At 38.6% G+C, this 14,968-nt stretch overlaps 1 protein-coding gene across 3 annotated transcripts in view; it reads left to right on the top strand.

The window, feature by feature from the left end:
• The window catches only part of LOC134927886 (cadherin-10-like), a 680,078-nt gene that overhangs the window by 651,974 nt on the left and 13,136 nt on the right, over positions 1–14,968 (top strand). For all 3 annotated transcript variants that reach the window (XM_063922965.1, XM_063922966.1, XM_063922967.1), the window contains one exon: positions 3,382–3,633. In XM_063922965.1, the coding sequence (XP_063779035.1) occupies positions 3,382–3,633 (252 nt within the window). The remainder of the gene's footprint in view (positions 1–3,381; positions 3,634–14,968) is intronic.

The following is a 14,968-nucleotide window of genomic DNA, read 5'->3' as shown; positions in this document are numbered from 1 at the left end:
GATTTTTTTTGACCAGCTGACATGGACAAAGGTGGCTAAAGCAGCCTGGCTTGATTTATGATCTGCACTAGGCTCCCTCTACTGACATCAACCAGAGGTTCATTATACAAGCAGATGCCTCTAGTGTGGGTTTAGGGGCCATACTGTCTCAACTGAAAAGAAGATGAGGAGAAACCTGTTTTCTATCTCAGCATGAAACTGGTTCCCAGGGATCAAAAGTAAACCATGGTGGAAAAAGAGTGATAGGCCATCAAATGGTAATGAGAGTTAATATTGGTTAAAGATCACACATCCCTTTGTTGAATGCATAATAACAGGAAGGTCAAATCCCAGGTGTCCTGATGGGTTTTTATTCTCCAGCTATTCAGGGGTTCCACATAAAAATGAAAATATCAGCTCTAGAAACTAGGAACTTCCTTTGGAATGAGTGCCCCATTCTTGGCAGCACTAGGGGCAAAAGGGACACAGGAATTCTGGATGTTTTGCTGTTTGGTGCTGGACAAACATGCTTTGTCTTGACATACTGACAAATAAATAGAAGATACTGTATATCAGTGTGAGGTATCATCTGGAACTATTTTTATCACAATTACTATATAAATAGTATATCTCAGAACCAATTTCTTGTTTTGTCCATGAAACAGCGATCATATATTCTGTATACAAAACATAAACACAAAACATAAATACAAAACTGTATAAAGGAGTAAATATAATACCTGCAAACTGCAGGCATCGGTGGGTTCCTGACAAATCTGTTCCATGTTTTAAAGTAGCATTCATTTAAAAGGCTAAATCAGGTTGCTTTTGCCTTTTAAATTATTGCTAATTTAAAACATTGGACACACTTGCCGGGAACCCACCGATGCTTGCTGTTCACATTTAACCCCTAATATACATAAATGTAGTAGCTGGCAAGATGCAAGCATCAGCATCATTCATGCAAGTCTGACCTTTCTTGGAAATGCTAATAATTTACAAGCCAAAACCAACCTAGTTTTGCCTGTGTAACTGATTTCTGTTTTAAAAAATATGGACAGAAACACCAGAATCACTCCAATGTCTATTTCTCACAAGCTATTATATTTCACCCATGGTGTCTTTCACTATTTTGAACTGTATACACTCTCAATAGGTATACCAGGTATAGGGACCAGGAATAGTAATGAAATCCTGGCAGTTGGGATCCTGAAAATCAGAGTACTGACAGTGGGATCCCAAGAGTCAGAATTCTGATAGCTTGTGGTAAGTATTTTAACCTTACAGTTAATTCTACCCCTAACCCACCCCTCCTGCAGCTTAACTCTGACTACCCCCTCCCACAGCCTAACCCTGTCTCCTCTTGCAGCTTAACCCTAACCTCCCCCATATGCTAACCCAAACCTTCCTTAAAGTTCCTAACCCTAACTCCAATCCTGGTACTTAAATCCAGGATCAGTCTGGATTCTGACCGTTGGGATCCTGCTGTCAGTATTCTGATTGTAAGCAGCCCAACAGCCAGGATTTTGACTGCATCCCTGGGGCTATACTTATTGGTCAAAACATGGGAGGTGCCATGCTCTGACTAATTAGTATGTCTTCATTTTTTCCTATTGCATAACCCTGATTGACCTCTCATTCATGACAGAGCTCCCATAAAAGCAGTACCTTAGGGTTTTTTTGTTGACAAGGCTGTGAATACTAAAAAAAAATCAAGATGATGCCACTGGGGAATGTCATGACTCCAAGATTGTTATGTCAAATCCCTTTCAGAAAGCCAACCTACTCCTGCCAGCCCTGAGATGGCTTAGGTAGGTGCCACACTATCCATCCACCCCAGTATCACCAGGATCAGGAAACTCGGCTGGACACAAGTAGTGTATCCCGGCAATGATAGATTCAGGGTGGACAATGGATGGATGTGGGCAATGTGGGAGACTTCCACCTATCTCCCCTGTCTTCTTCTCTTCCACTGATCTTCCCATTATCTTCCTCCTGTCTCTCCCTGTTCTTTCTCCTGTCTACTTCCCATCTCCCCCTGTTCTTCCATCTATGTTCCATACATCTACTCCTGCTCTTCCTTGTATTCTTCCCATCTCATCCTATTCTTTCCATGTTGCTCCTGTCTACCCAATGTGCCTACCCAATTTTCCCCTGTCTACCCAATTTTTATATATTTTAGGGCTAAAGCCTGTTATATACTGGTGATCTGTGCAGTGCTTGAAATCCAGAGCTGATTAACAAAACTGTTTCTTAGTAAATACTGTCACTTTATACACTAAACCACCATTGATGGTTTTAAATGTACATCAATACTAATGCTAAGTAAATCAACTCCTAAGGTTTTAATTTTTATATACAATCTCAACCTCTGTGTAAAGGTACAGTTTCAGTGTTAGCACTTTAAATGTTCCAGCTGGCTGGTAAGCCTGAAGCCAACCTTATGTGTGAGTCTAGCACTTCTGGTTTAAGCAGAATGTTGTATACAGTAGTTCAGAAAATAATGGGGCTAATGCAGAGTTAAACTGAAATCATTTTGCAGACATACCTAGTATGTTTACACTATGTGCATGCTCCATAGCTGATGGTACTCGAAGTGCTGTACATCCACTTCAGAGTCGTATTCAACCCAGTCAAACTCCACTTTTTGATGAAGTGTGTGTTGATGGAATTGCAGAATATGCTGAATTCTATGAATGTGGTGATATATCTGTTTTCAGTCCATGAGCACTAATAATAATCAGGACTATGAAACCAAGCATATGGATAGTCAAGTGTAATTGCATAGATTGCAAAATGAGTACAACTCAGCATATGGTTAATTATTCAGATTTTTCTCTGTGCATGCAAAGTGGGTGTGCCAACTTTTGTCCAACTCTGCACTGTCTTTAATATGTGAGAATTAATTGTATCTGTTTACTATTCCTTCAATTGGTGTTCCTGTACAGATGTGTCCTGATACACTTTTGCTGCAGTTGCGCTTAACATCCCTTCTTGGCGTACCAGGTTCTGTGTGTCTTTTTTATATCTTAATTATGATGTGTTGTGACAAAATTGCTTTATGAGACTGCACTAATTAATTTTATATGCAACACATCAAATTCTCTTGCGATTCCTATACAGACTCAAACTCAGCTGAACACAGATATGCAAGTGTTGCATATTGAATTAATCAGTACAGTCCGAAAGTGGCTTTGCTACAGTATATTGCATTGCAAAAAATGTGTTACACCACTTGGAATGGCTTACCTCCGCCTGGTGTATCACGTCGCATGCGGTATTGAGGCTAGGGGTATGGGGAGACATCTGTAGTTATCACAATAATAATAATAATAATAATAATAATAATAATACAAGACATAGAATACTATATGATATATCTGTTTTCATTTATATCCGCAGATAACACTGCCCGGATCTTAACAAGAAGAAATGGATTTAATAGGCATGAAATAAACACATATCTTTTACCTGTGGTCATATCTGACAATGATTACCCTATCCAAAGCAGCACTGGAACATTAACTATAAGAGTTTGTACATGTGATAACCGAGGAAACAGGCAGTCCTGCAGTGCTGAAGCCCTACTCTTACCTGCTGGCCTTAGCACAGGGGCACTGATTGCCATTCTTCTCTGCATCATAATACTTCTACGTAAGTAACCTTTTACCACAACATAAAAAAAGTTTTACTGAATATTAACAAATACATTTTACGTCAAAATAATTTTCAAAACAGATGATTTATGAAAATAAATAACTTCCCTCCCGTATTTTGGGATATTTCTCCTATAGATCATGATTGAAGACAGGCAGTATGAATATGGTGATGTGAACAATTAAATGTATATATTTTAATCCTTTAACATTAGACAGGACATCTAAATATCGTATAGCATGTAATTCAATTCCAAGTTATTACAGATTCAAAGGAACAGATAGTGTGGACCATTTTTCAAAGTAAATTACACTGTACTAATGACTTAGAGTCTTGGCACAAGATTTAAAATGGTACTAGCCTCTTGTGTGCGTATTGATGAGGTGGAGACCCTGTATGCAAAGAGATGCAATAAAGAATAAGGAAGTGCAAAAACATAACTTCACATGCCTTTTAATAGCCTGGAATTTAATGTAGAATATGTCTCAGGATTTTTATAACTAAACATTCAGTCTCTCTGTCTTAGTCCTGTGGCCTCCACCTCACACCTTGCTAGCATATGCCCTTTCATAACCCATGATGCAACCAAAACTCTCATTCGGTATCTCATCAACCTGCCTTGATTACTGCAACCTCCTCCCATATGCCATTCCCCTCACAAATGGACTGATTCAGAGTTGGCAGCAAATCAATTAAATTAAGTAACTTTATACCTGGGTAAAACCATGTTGCACTGCAGGCGGGGCAGATTTAAAACGTGCAGAATGTGTAGAGAGATTAAAAGCCTTATTAAGATTTGTTAAGAAACAAAAAAGAACACTAATGGGCAAAACCATGTTGCACTGCAGGTGGGGCAGATGTAACATGTGCAGAGAGAGTTAAATTTGGATACGGTGTGTTCAAACTAGTGATGAGCGAGGTTCGGTTTTACTCGGTTTTACTCGGTTTTACTCGGTTCTCAAAACGGCATCTTATTGGCTATCCAAAACACGTGACATCCGTGAGCCAATAAGATGCCGTTTTGAGATCCGAGTAAAACCGAGTAAAACCGAGTAAAACCGAATCCGCTCATCACTAGTTCAAACTGAAATCTAAATTGCAGAGTAAAAATAAAGCAGCCAGTATTTACTCTGCACAGAAACAATGGGGGTAATTCCAAATTGATCGCAGCAGGAAATTTATTAGCAGTTGGGCAAAACCATGTGCACTGCAGGGGGGGGGGGGGCAGATATAACATTTTCAGAGAGTGTTAGATTTGGGTGGGTTATTTTGTTTCTGTGCAGGGTAAATACTGGCTGCTTTATTTTTACACTGCAATTTAGATTGCAGATTGAACACACCACACCCAAATTTAACTCTCTCTGCACATGTTACAACTGCCCCACCTGCAGTGCAACATGGTTTTGCCCATTAGTGTGCTTTTTTGTTTCCTAACAAATCTTAATAAGGCTTTTAATCTCTCTACACATTCTACACGTTTTAAATCTGCCCCGCCTGCAGTGCAACATGGTTTTACCCAGGTATAAAGTCTCTCTCTCTGCACATGTTTTATCTGCCTCCCCTGCAGTGCACATGGTTTTGCCCAACTGCTAACAAAGTTCCTGCTGCAATCAACTCAGAATTACCCCCAATATACTGTAACACACTTAAATCTACATCTCTTTGCACTTGTTACATCTACCCCACCTGCAGTGTAACATGGTTTTTGCCCATTGGTTATCTTTTTTGGTTTGCTGACAAACCTGATTAACCCATTTATTGTAGATTTGAGAGGGGGTGTCTTAACTGAAATCTGAATTTCAGAGTAAAAATAAAACTGTTCATCATTTGTAGGCTACATGCTAAAAAGGGAGTGTTTACCTTCCATGCAGAAAATAACTATATTTACATGGCTTGCATTGCAGCATTTGCCATTTTACCTTTTTAAGGCTGATAATATTATCCCTATAACATGGGACACTCATGAACTACACAAGTTCTGTGTGTGGCTGACTAAAAGTCTGCATTTCACCTGGTTTTAAGCTGCCACAGAACCTGTGTAATTCATGAGTGTCAGAGGTTAAAGTGATAATATGGTCAGCCGACCTTTGATCCTAACTCAGTATCAGCCCTAATGTGTTCCTTGTCCAGTCTGTCCTCAATTTCATGGTAACACTAATTTCATCTCTTGCTTCTCCATATCTCTTGTGCCACCCTGAAGATACTTACACCATATCCTCCATAATTCACTTCAAATTACTAATATTCACCTAAACAATGCCACCTCTTCTTTCATTTTATATCACATCTAAAAATGCTCTTCCTCATGCTCTGGTAGATTTGTTTCTGACAAGTACTTTTATTTTCTGATAATTACCTTTGTACAGCTGCTCCTGTGACAACACCCTCCTTTGCAATTCCCTGCCATGATCAAACACTCAACCAGTTTCAAATGTTTAAAATTCTCTGAAAATCCACATCTTTTCTAGAGTGTATTTTACTCCTACAAATACAATTCACACTTGTACTGTACACCCTGGCCACTCTTCCAATTTCCACTCCTTTTGCCTCAACTTTTCTTTTTTCTACTAGATTGCAAGCTTTCTTATCTGCAAGGTCAACCCTACTCATTTTAGTTTTTAGAACATTAATGTCACTCTTTTGGCACTGTCATGTACGTATTGTGGCTCATTATGAAGCCACAAAAGATAAATAATAATAATAATAATAATAATAATAATAATAATAATTTACTCAGCCTCATTACCTCATTCTTGTAGGTTACTAAAACTTGATATGACATATATGTTCATATATACAGTATTAACACACAATTATTTTTCTAATGAAACTTACACATTGTTAGAGTTCATTTTATGCCATGGACACTTTTTAATAAATTAATAAAATAAGTCTTGTGTAACATGTCTGCTTTGAATCCCAATATATAATTGAACACTAACAAGAATAAAGGTTTTCGATAGATCGCAAGGGATGCTGTGCTATAATATGTTCCATCTGTTGAACTCCAAGGGGTAAAGTTGAACTTCAAGGGGTAAAGTTTTTAAGAACTGGTGATGTTGCCCAGAGCAACCAATCAGATTATTTATATCATCTTCTAGAAGCAGCTAGATAAATGTTAAGTAGAATCTGATTGGTTGCTATGAGCAACATCACCAGTTCTAAAAAAAAAACTCCCACCTTAGTAAATTTACTCCCCAAGATGGAAATCTGTTTTTTAACATGTAGGCAGCAACTTCATGAGCAGTTGATAATTTTTGGCCCTCCAGATCTTGTTTACCTTATTCATCTTTTGTAGACATTCTGATATCACACAGTGAGTGCAGTACATTTCATGTCTGCATAACAGATATTAATTATGATTTTCTTATCATTAGCATAATTAGCCAACCATAACCATACTGTTTGAGAAAATGGGAAAACTTGATGCAAGGTCTTTGATTTCATAATATGTAGTATTTTTTCCCAAATTATAATGAGCAACATTTTTGAGAACGCAATAGCCATATGTGATGCTTTCCAGAAATGTTATGTTGCTTACTGCTGTTATAACTCCAGCTAGCAGAAAAACACTATAAGAGCAATCAGGGGTTCGCCTAAAATCTTAATGCTTCTTGAGAGACACCTCACTGTGCAACAGTTGTTCATTTTATGCCCCATAGTAGTATCCTAGTAAATGTTATGCACCATAATAGTTTCACAATTCATTGTATTACAGTATATGAACAATAGTATTATTATTTATTATTATCCTTTATTTATATGGCGCCACAAGGGATCTGCAGCACCCCATTGCAAAGTTAACAAGAAAACAAAACATGAAGACAGTGACTTGCAGTTCATACAATATAGGAGAAGTACAGGGTATATAAACATAGCTGCGTCAGTAAACAGCACTGAAAGAAGTATCAGGGTGGCAGAAAACCAAGAGGATTTGGTGCCATCAAAGGGAGTATTGAAAAGATCATAGGTTAAGTAAGAGACATAAAAGCACATGATGGAAGAGGACCCTGCTCAGGGGTGACACATATGGAGTAGAAAGTGAGTGTGGGCCATAGAAGGATTAGGATGAGAGGGTTTGGTGAAGAAGTGTGTCTTGAGAGCCTGTTTGAAGTTTTGTAGAGAGGTGGAGAGTCTGAAGGGGAGAGGTAGAGCATTCCAGAAAAAGGGAGCAGCATGTGCAAAATCTTGGAGGTAGGAGTGGGAGGACGTAATCAGAAGGCAGGAGAGGTGGCATGTATTAGTAGAGTGAAGAGGACAGGCAGGAGTGTAAAGGGAGATAAGGTCAGAGATGTAACTGGAAAAGGAGTGGGGTAGGGCTTTGTAAGTGAGTGTGAGAAGCTTAAAGCGGATTCTGAAGGGGAGGGGAGCCAGTGAAGGGCTAGTTAGAGAGGGGAGGTGGATGTAGTGTGTTTGGTGAGGAAGATGATCCGGGCAGCAGCATTGAGGATAGATTGGAGTGGAGAGATGTATGTGTTAGGGATGCCAGTCAGTAGTGTCCTAGTTCATAATATGTCAGAGCGTATTACTGTTAGTACAGATTTATGCAACACACTGGCCCCAGTTATCATTTTTACATACAGTACATTGTCCCCAATACAAATTATGCCACACTGAAGTGGCCGCAGTTCATAATGCCACATTGCAGTGCCTCAAGTTCATATTATGCAACATGGTATTGTCCACAGTTCATATGGTGCAACATTTCAGTGCCCCCAATTTATATTATGCCACATTGCAGTGCCCCACAGTTTATATTGTACCACATTACAGTGTCCAGCTAAGATTATGACACCTTTTAGGTCATTTTTACCATTACAACATTGAGAAACACATATTTCACTAAACAGAATTTTACCCTATTTAAGCCTGGCAACGGGCCAGACCGCCTGCACTCATTATTGCTATGCCAATTTGAGCAATTTTAAAATGTGGAATCTTGGACTTTGTAGCACATATGTTGCTTCATGATACACCTATCGTTGGTCAAATGAGACTAGTTAAATAACAAACATGAATCTGCATGTCAAGAAATATTTTTTTTATTTGGTACTGGTGGTGAAATGCTTAATTGTTTGGTATGTACTGTATACACTTATATCATTGAATCCTAAGCTAAGTGCATACACAGTGTATTCATGAGCTTCATGCTTTCTAATTATTTTATTTACTTTGTAACAAGTGTACTGGTAGTAAAAGTCCAGTTTAAATTGCTGAGTCCATTTCACTAATAGATGCTATAGTGATTTGTGATGTGATGACTGGGGAGGTTATTAAGGTGAATTCACTAAAACTACTATGCTATACTTTTCTAGTCTTGTCACATTGATCACTTTCTAGTTTGCCATAAAACATTCACAGTGATACAATTCTATCTTAAATAATGTACCATGTAGCCAGTGATGCTAAGATATTCTGTTGTAGACATATGTTGCTTTACTTGATAGCATTTGTTTTTGACAATCTGTCGTATGGGTCCCTGAACTCATGTTATTTTCAAAATATACTGATCCATTCATCACAATGAAACAATAGGAAAACTTCTAACCAGACAATATTTTCCAATCCTCTGGTGGAAATGAAAATTGGTATATTGATTGGTGTTGTTAAATATCATGCCTTGATATTGTTTATTATTACAGAACTATTCTGTCTAGAGGAGTTTTGAACATTGTAGCATGACACTGGTCCATATTTCACTAATACAAGAAACATGGAGATTCTTGAAGGAAAATTATCCAGAATAAATTACACTGAAAGAGATTGTATAGTGGTCTGTGTGCAAATCACTATAGGAGAGCTGCACAGGTTTGTCCATACTAGCTGCAAGACATACAGATGAAGCCTCTCTCAGCTATGCTGTCTATGGCGTTAGTCCTGATCACGGAGTTGCAGCATGCCTGGGCACAAGGCGGCGTGCCTAGTTGTAGGGAGGCTCACAGAGCTTATCATGGCATTTGGCATTACCAGTGAGTGTAATACCTGCGATCATCCACCAGATGTCACCTTTTAAAATAACCATTGCGCATGCATGTGGTCTCCATTGAAATACAGTACACTATAGCGCATTACAAGCTGTTCATGCTACTTAGTACTTAAATAGAAAATACTGTACAGAGACGCTAAGCACAGTCTTTTGGCATCCAGGAACTTAGGGAGGAGCTTTTAGCTCTCCCCCATTATACTTATAAAGATAACAGTTGCCATTGTAGCCTTTAGTGCATCTTTGTACAGTATTTTCTATTTGAGTACTAAGTACAGTAGCACGAACAGCTTGTAACGTACTCTGCTTTAAAGGTTACAGAGGCAAGTGTTATCTTTATAAGTATAATGGGAAGAGATAAAAGCTCCTCCCTAAGTTCCTGGATGCCAAAACACCATGCTTAGCATCTCTGACTGATCTTTTCAGACAAAGAGGCCAACATGGTATGTAAACGAAGGGCTGGTGCTACAGTCACTTTGGTTGGGGGAAAGGACTAGAGAGGGCCAGAGTGAATGTAAATTAAACAGTACAGTACTGTGCTACAGATTTACGTGTCAGAAGCCCCAAAATTTAGTTATGGAAACAGATAGAGACACAAGCCCATGGGTTTTTCTGTATTGGCTATGAGATATGGACGCTCACATACAGTACTGTATGCCTAACATCAATGGACCATTGCTTTCACACATTAGTTTGCATCTGTATACACTCTTTTTATTTATTGATTAGTCTACGGGACTTGGATGCTTACAGAACCCATCTATGAACCATTACTTTAACACATTCGCTTGTGTCTATATACACTAATTTTATTGATTGATTTATTGCTTTCTTTTTTTTAAATTGACTCTCTCCGTCTGACCATTGGTCTGTGTGTACAGTTTACAGTAACATTACAGTCGTCACTGACCATGTGCAAGAGCTTGTAGATCAATCCTCCGCTATTCACTCTACAGTACAGGATTAATGGGCCATTAGCCACCCAGCGGTGAAGATGTGTATTCCATGCTGCGTATATAGTCATGCCTCAACGTGCTTGTCAGTGCAACAACTGAACAACCTGAGCTATAGCTTAGGCGTGAATAATCCTTCGTTTAGGCGGAGAAGCAGCAATGATGAGGGAGGCTCCATTTGTACTGACAGCATTTTCTGTATAACAGAAACTCCCTGTGTTACAAGCACATCCTGTATGACAAGTGGATAGCAATTATACAAACCACATACAGTACAGCATACATCTACAGAGATGGTCCAATTTAATTTGTTTTACTTTTGCTTGCACAGTGTTTGACATTTTTATAATATAGCTGACATATATGTAATATAGTTGAATAAAATTCACACACTGAGGGCTTGAATCATAGATGGTTCCCATTGGTGGAGTGATCATGCAATAGTATTTTAATGCTAATTTAAGCCTTCCTCATGTGCACTAGCATTCACCAGAGAGTGCAATCTCAGAGATGCCAAATTGTATTGCCTGTGCACAGTGTAACTCCATCAGTGGTTTTAGAGAGTCTACCATTGGCCCACCATCACAACCACCATGGGGGGTAATTGTGAGTTGATCGCAGCAGGAACTTTGTTAGCAGTTGGGCAAAACCATGTGCACTGCAAGGGAGGCATAGATAACATGTGCAGAAAGAGTTAGATTTTGGTGGGCTATATTGTTTCTGTGCAGGGTAAATACTGGCTGCTTTATTTTTACACTGCAATTTAGATTGCAGATTGAACACACAACACCCAAATCTAACTCTCTCTGCACATGTTATATCTGCCTCCCCTGCAGTGCACATGGTTTTGCCCAACTGCTAACAAAGTTCCTGCTACGATCAACTCATAATTACCCCCTTTGACACTTGCACCAGCCTATGGCAGGTACAGTGTCTAAGGCTGAACATGGCCTCTGTTGAAATAAATGGCTGTCTGAGAATGTAGACGCTTTGACTGACATGCCTGTGACATGCCAATTACATGCCCATGAGACAGCGTGTTTTTGCACTCGCTTCAGACCAGCTCCCAGACACTGCCTAGGAATGTGAATGTCTTGCCTAGCCAACTCTGATGTCAGATACTTCATATGCAGCAGTGCATTTGTGCATAAAAGCAGGGTAATGTATGAGTTCTATGGGGTTTTCAGAATAACTTGCGAATGTGCAGTAGCATATGATCACACAAACTTGCATTTTGCAAACATCAGTATTGTGCCAAGTTAATGTCGGACTTTGAATAAGGCCTTGCATGTTGTATAACTTGAATTGAAATAAATATGCTCCACATTCCCTCCACCAATGTACTAGATGCCTAAATCTATAAGATATTCTTCTTTCTTCTGTCTTGAACTACAGAAGTCCAATTTGAAAAGAAATCAAAAAAAGAACAAAGACTTAAAGAAACAAGATTCTTTATGGATTTAGGTGTCTAATTCACCAGTATTTGGCACTTTTGTGATACTACATGGTTCAGCAGACTCTGATTCCCACAAATTCACATTCTCTGGTATAGTTTTAGAGCTATGGGCATGCTTGTTGGTACTTCAAGCAGCATCACTTAAGTCAAAGGCATCTTGACTTTTCACTATTACCGTAACACCCAATGAATGCCCGGAAACACCCCACTAATATTCAGTGAGGCTGCTTGAATACTTCTGTGGACTTAGATCCCATTTTTTGCCATGCTTCTAAATTATAGTGTGACCAGCTCAGATTGGCATAGCCCAGTTGCTAATTTAGCAGTATCTAGCCCTGACTATAACTCTGCTTCCGGATACTTAATAAGGGAGTGACATTTTATTTATTTACTAAATTTTATTTTTAAAATGGTAGTTCTCATCATCAAGTTGATAACGATGGTAAGGATGACTGTCAACATTCACTTCAGCTGCATTAAGATGATTCTAAAGTGTGCCATGATGCAGCCATACATATTGAGACACAACTTATAATACACATTAAAGCAGTAAATTAAAGCAAACTGAAAACTATGTTAGATAATTTTCAGACTGATTTTGATCAAAACCCCAATTTTAACAATGATTTAAACACATACTTGCCTACCTGACCCTCTCCATGAGGGAGAAAATGCTCTGTTCCTGGACTTTCCTGGTAGTGTATGATTGCCATCACCTGTGGTGAGCTAGTTAATTGATAAGAAATGTGTTTCACCACATGTGATGGCAATCATACATTACCAGGAAAGTCCAGGAACAGAGCATTTTCTTGCTCATGGAGAGGGTCAAGTAGGCAAGTATGTTTAAACATCACCTAACCCAGAAGTTTTCAAATGTAGTTCTCAAAGCACCCCCAACAGTACAGGTTTTAGATATATTCATGGTTTAGCACAGATGGTAAATCAAATTGACTGAAGTGCTAATTAAGTCACCTGTGGCCAAGCATGGCTAAGCTTAATACCTTGACCTTTGGGGTGCCTTGAGGACTGAGTCTGAGAACCTCAGACCTATCCTAATAAATACAAAAGGGAACCACATTATATGTCATCATCGGTGACTTGGGGGAGAGATGTATCAAAGCTTGCAGAGAGATAAAGTGGAGAGAGATAAAGTGCCATCAAATCATCTAATAACTGCCATCTTACAGACTTTGAAAAATGGCAGGAGCTGATTGGTTTGTACTTTACCTCTCTCCAATCTTTGATACATCTACACCATTGTATCTCTTTTATATATTATATTAGAATGATAGGAAAGCTTTTAACTATTATATTTATACATTCTATAGTGTTCTGACCATGCACAACCATGAAATCTAGTTATAAAAAAATATTTTCCAACTGGTATTACTTTAAGATAAGTTACAGTAACTGATAAAAAATAATTGTTTTATGATATGGCTGATTATACAACTTTCAGTATCTTGCCAAGCAAGCCATATGTAGAGAGAAATTAGACATTTCATTGAAAAAGAACCAACAATATTCAAATATTGCAATTAGTTCTTACAATTATGTGCTTGCTTATCTAAAGGCACAGAAGGGCAATGAATGCATTTATAATCTGGAAATGTCTACTTTAATAATTAAAAAAAATTAAGAAAATATGACATTTATATATTCAAAGCTGGTAATGAAAATAAAGCAAAACAGTGCTAATATAAAATGAGAGTTCTACTAAGTGATATTTTCATGCTTCTACACCATTTGTTTCAGTGAATATATTTTTAATATGTTAACTGAAGATAAGAAAAACTTGAACGGGTCATTCTTTACATTTTTTAAAAGTTTTTAAGTCAAAATTGCTTATCCAAAGCCATTTCATTTCTACATGTGTTTTTACAACCTGTTTTTGCACATGTTAAATTTTCAACTACAAATGGACATTGATAAAGTTCAAGTTTAGTACAAGTGGAACCATTATTTTGTATTTATGGTTCTTTGATTGCACTTCTGCGCATGCACGTGCGAGGACTTAAACTGGGTTCGCAGTCTGAGTTCCGGCAGGGGGCGGGGATGGGGCACTTTGGTGGCATTATAGAGGTGTCATCTGGCGTCGAGGGGTGTGTGGTCCAGACATGCCTCCGTTATTTACATTGCATCCCACAGCAACTGCGTGATATCACACAGCCTCTGCGACCCAAAACATGGCAACCCGGCGACTGCCTTCGCAGCTTGGCTGTGCAAACAGAGGGCTACCCTAAACATGCAAGTGCATTGCTTTTTAGCAATGCACTACCATTTTAGTGGGGGACGAGGAATAGGTATGTGGGGCAAACTTGCCCTGTCTTGTCATCCCCCCACATGATAGTGGAGTGAATTGTAGTTGTGCGACTTTTCGCACAACTGCAACTCATGTTGAATTAAGCCCATAGTTGGATGTATCCCGAGGAGCACCCTAGAAGCTGTCTCTGAATGGAGATGAGAGTGCAAGATACAACAGAAAAGAAAAACAATAAGGCAGGTCTCCTGGTCATATATATATATTACTTTATTCTAATAATATGAAAACAGTTTGTTGCAGAAAGTTGAAGGCAAAAAATAGGTTGGGCAGAGAGCACTATACTGCACTAACTTTTGTCCTCTAGGTTATTACTCATGGTCCAAACATTCAAATCTTACTCTTGCCCCATAGAGCAAGAGGTATATTAACTAAAGTATGGGTTTATAGAAGTGGAGATGTTGCCCATAGCAACCAGATTCTAGTTATTATCTTCTAAAAGGTGCTAGATAAATGAGAAGTAGAATCTGACTGGTTGCTAAGGGCACAATCTTCACTTCTGTAAACCCACATTTTAGTAAATATACCCCCTAATCTCTATTTTTCAGCATGCTATCCCTTGGACCATCTTAATCCCTCTGCTAATAAACAGAAACAGGTCTATACAAAATAAAAAAAAC

The sequence above is a fragment of the Pseudophryne corroboree genome, chromosome 5, assembly GCF_028390025.1.
Source record: "Pseudophryne corroboree isolate aPseCor3 chromosome 5, aPseCor3.hap2, whole genome shotgun sequence".
Lineage (NCBI taxonomy): Eukaryota > Metazoa > Chordata > Amphibia > Anura > Myobatrachidae > Pseudophryne > Pseudophryne corroboree.
Note: the sequence above shows the minus strand (reverse complement) of the source record. Positions and strands in the feature narration are given on the sequence as shown.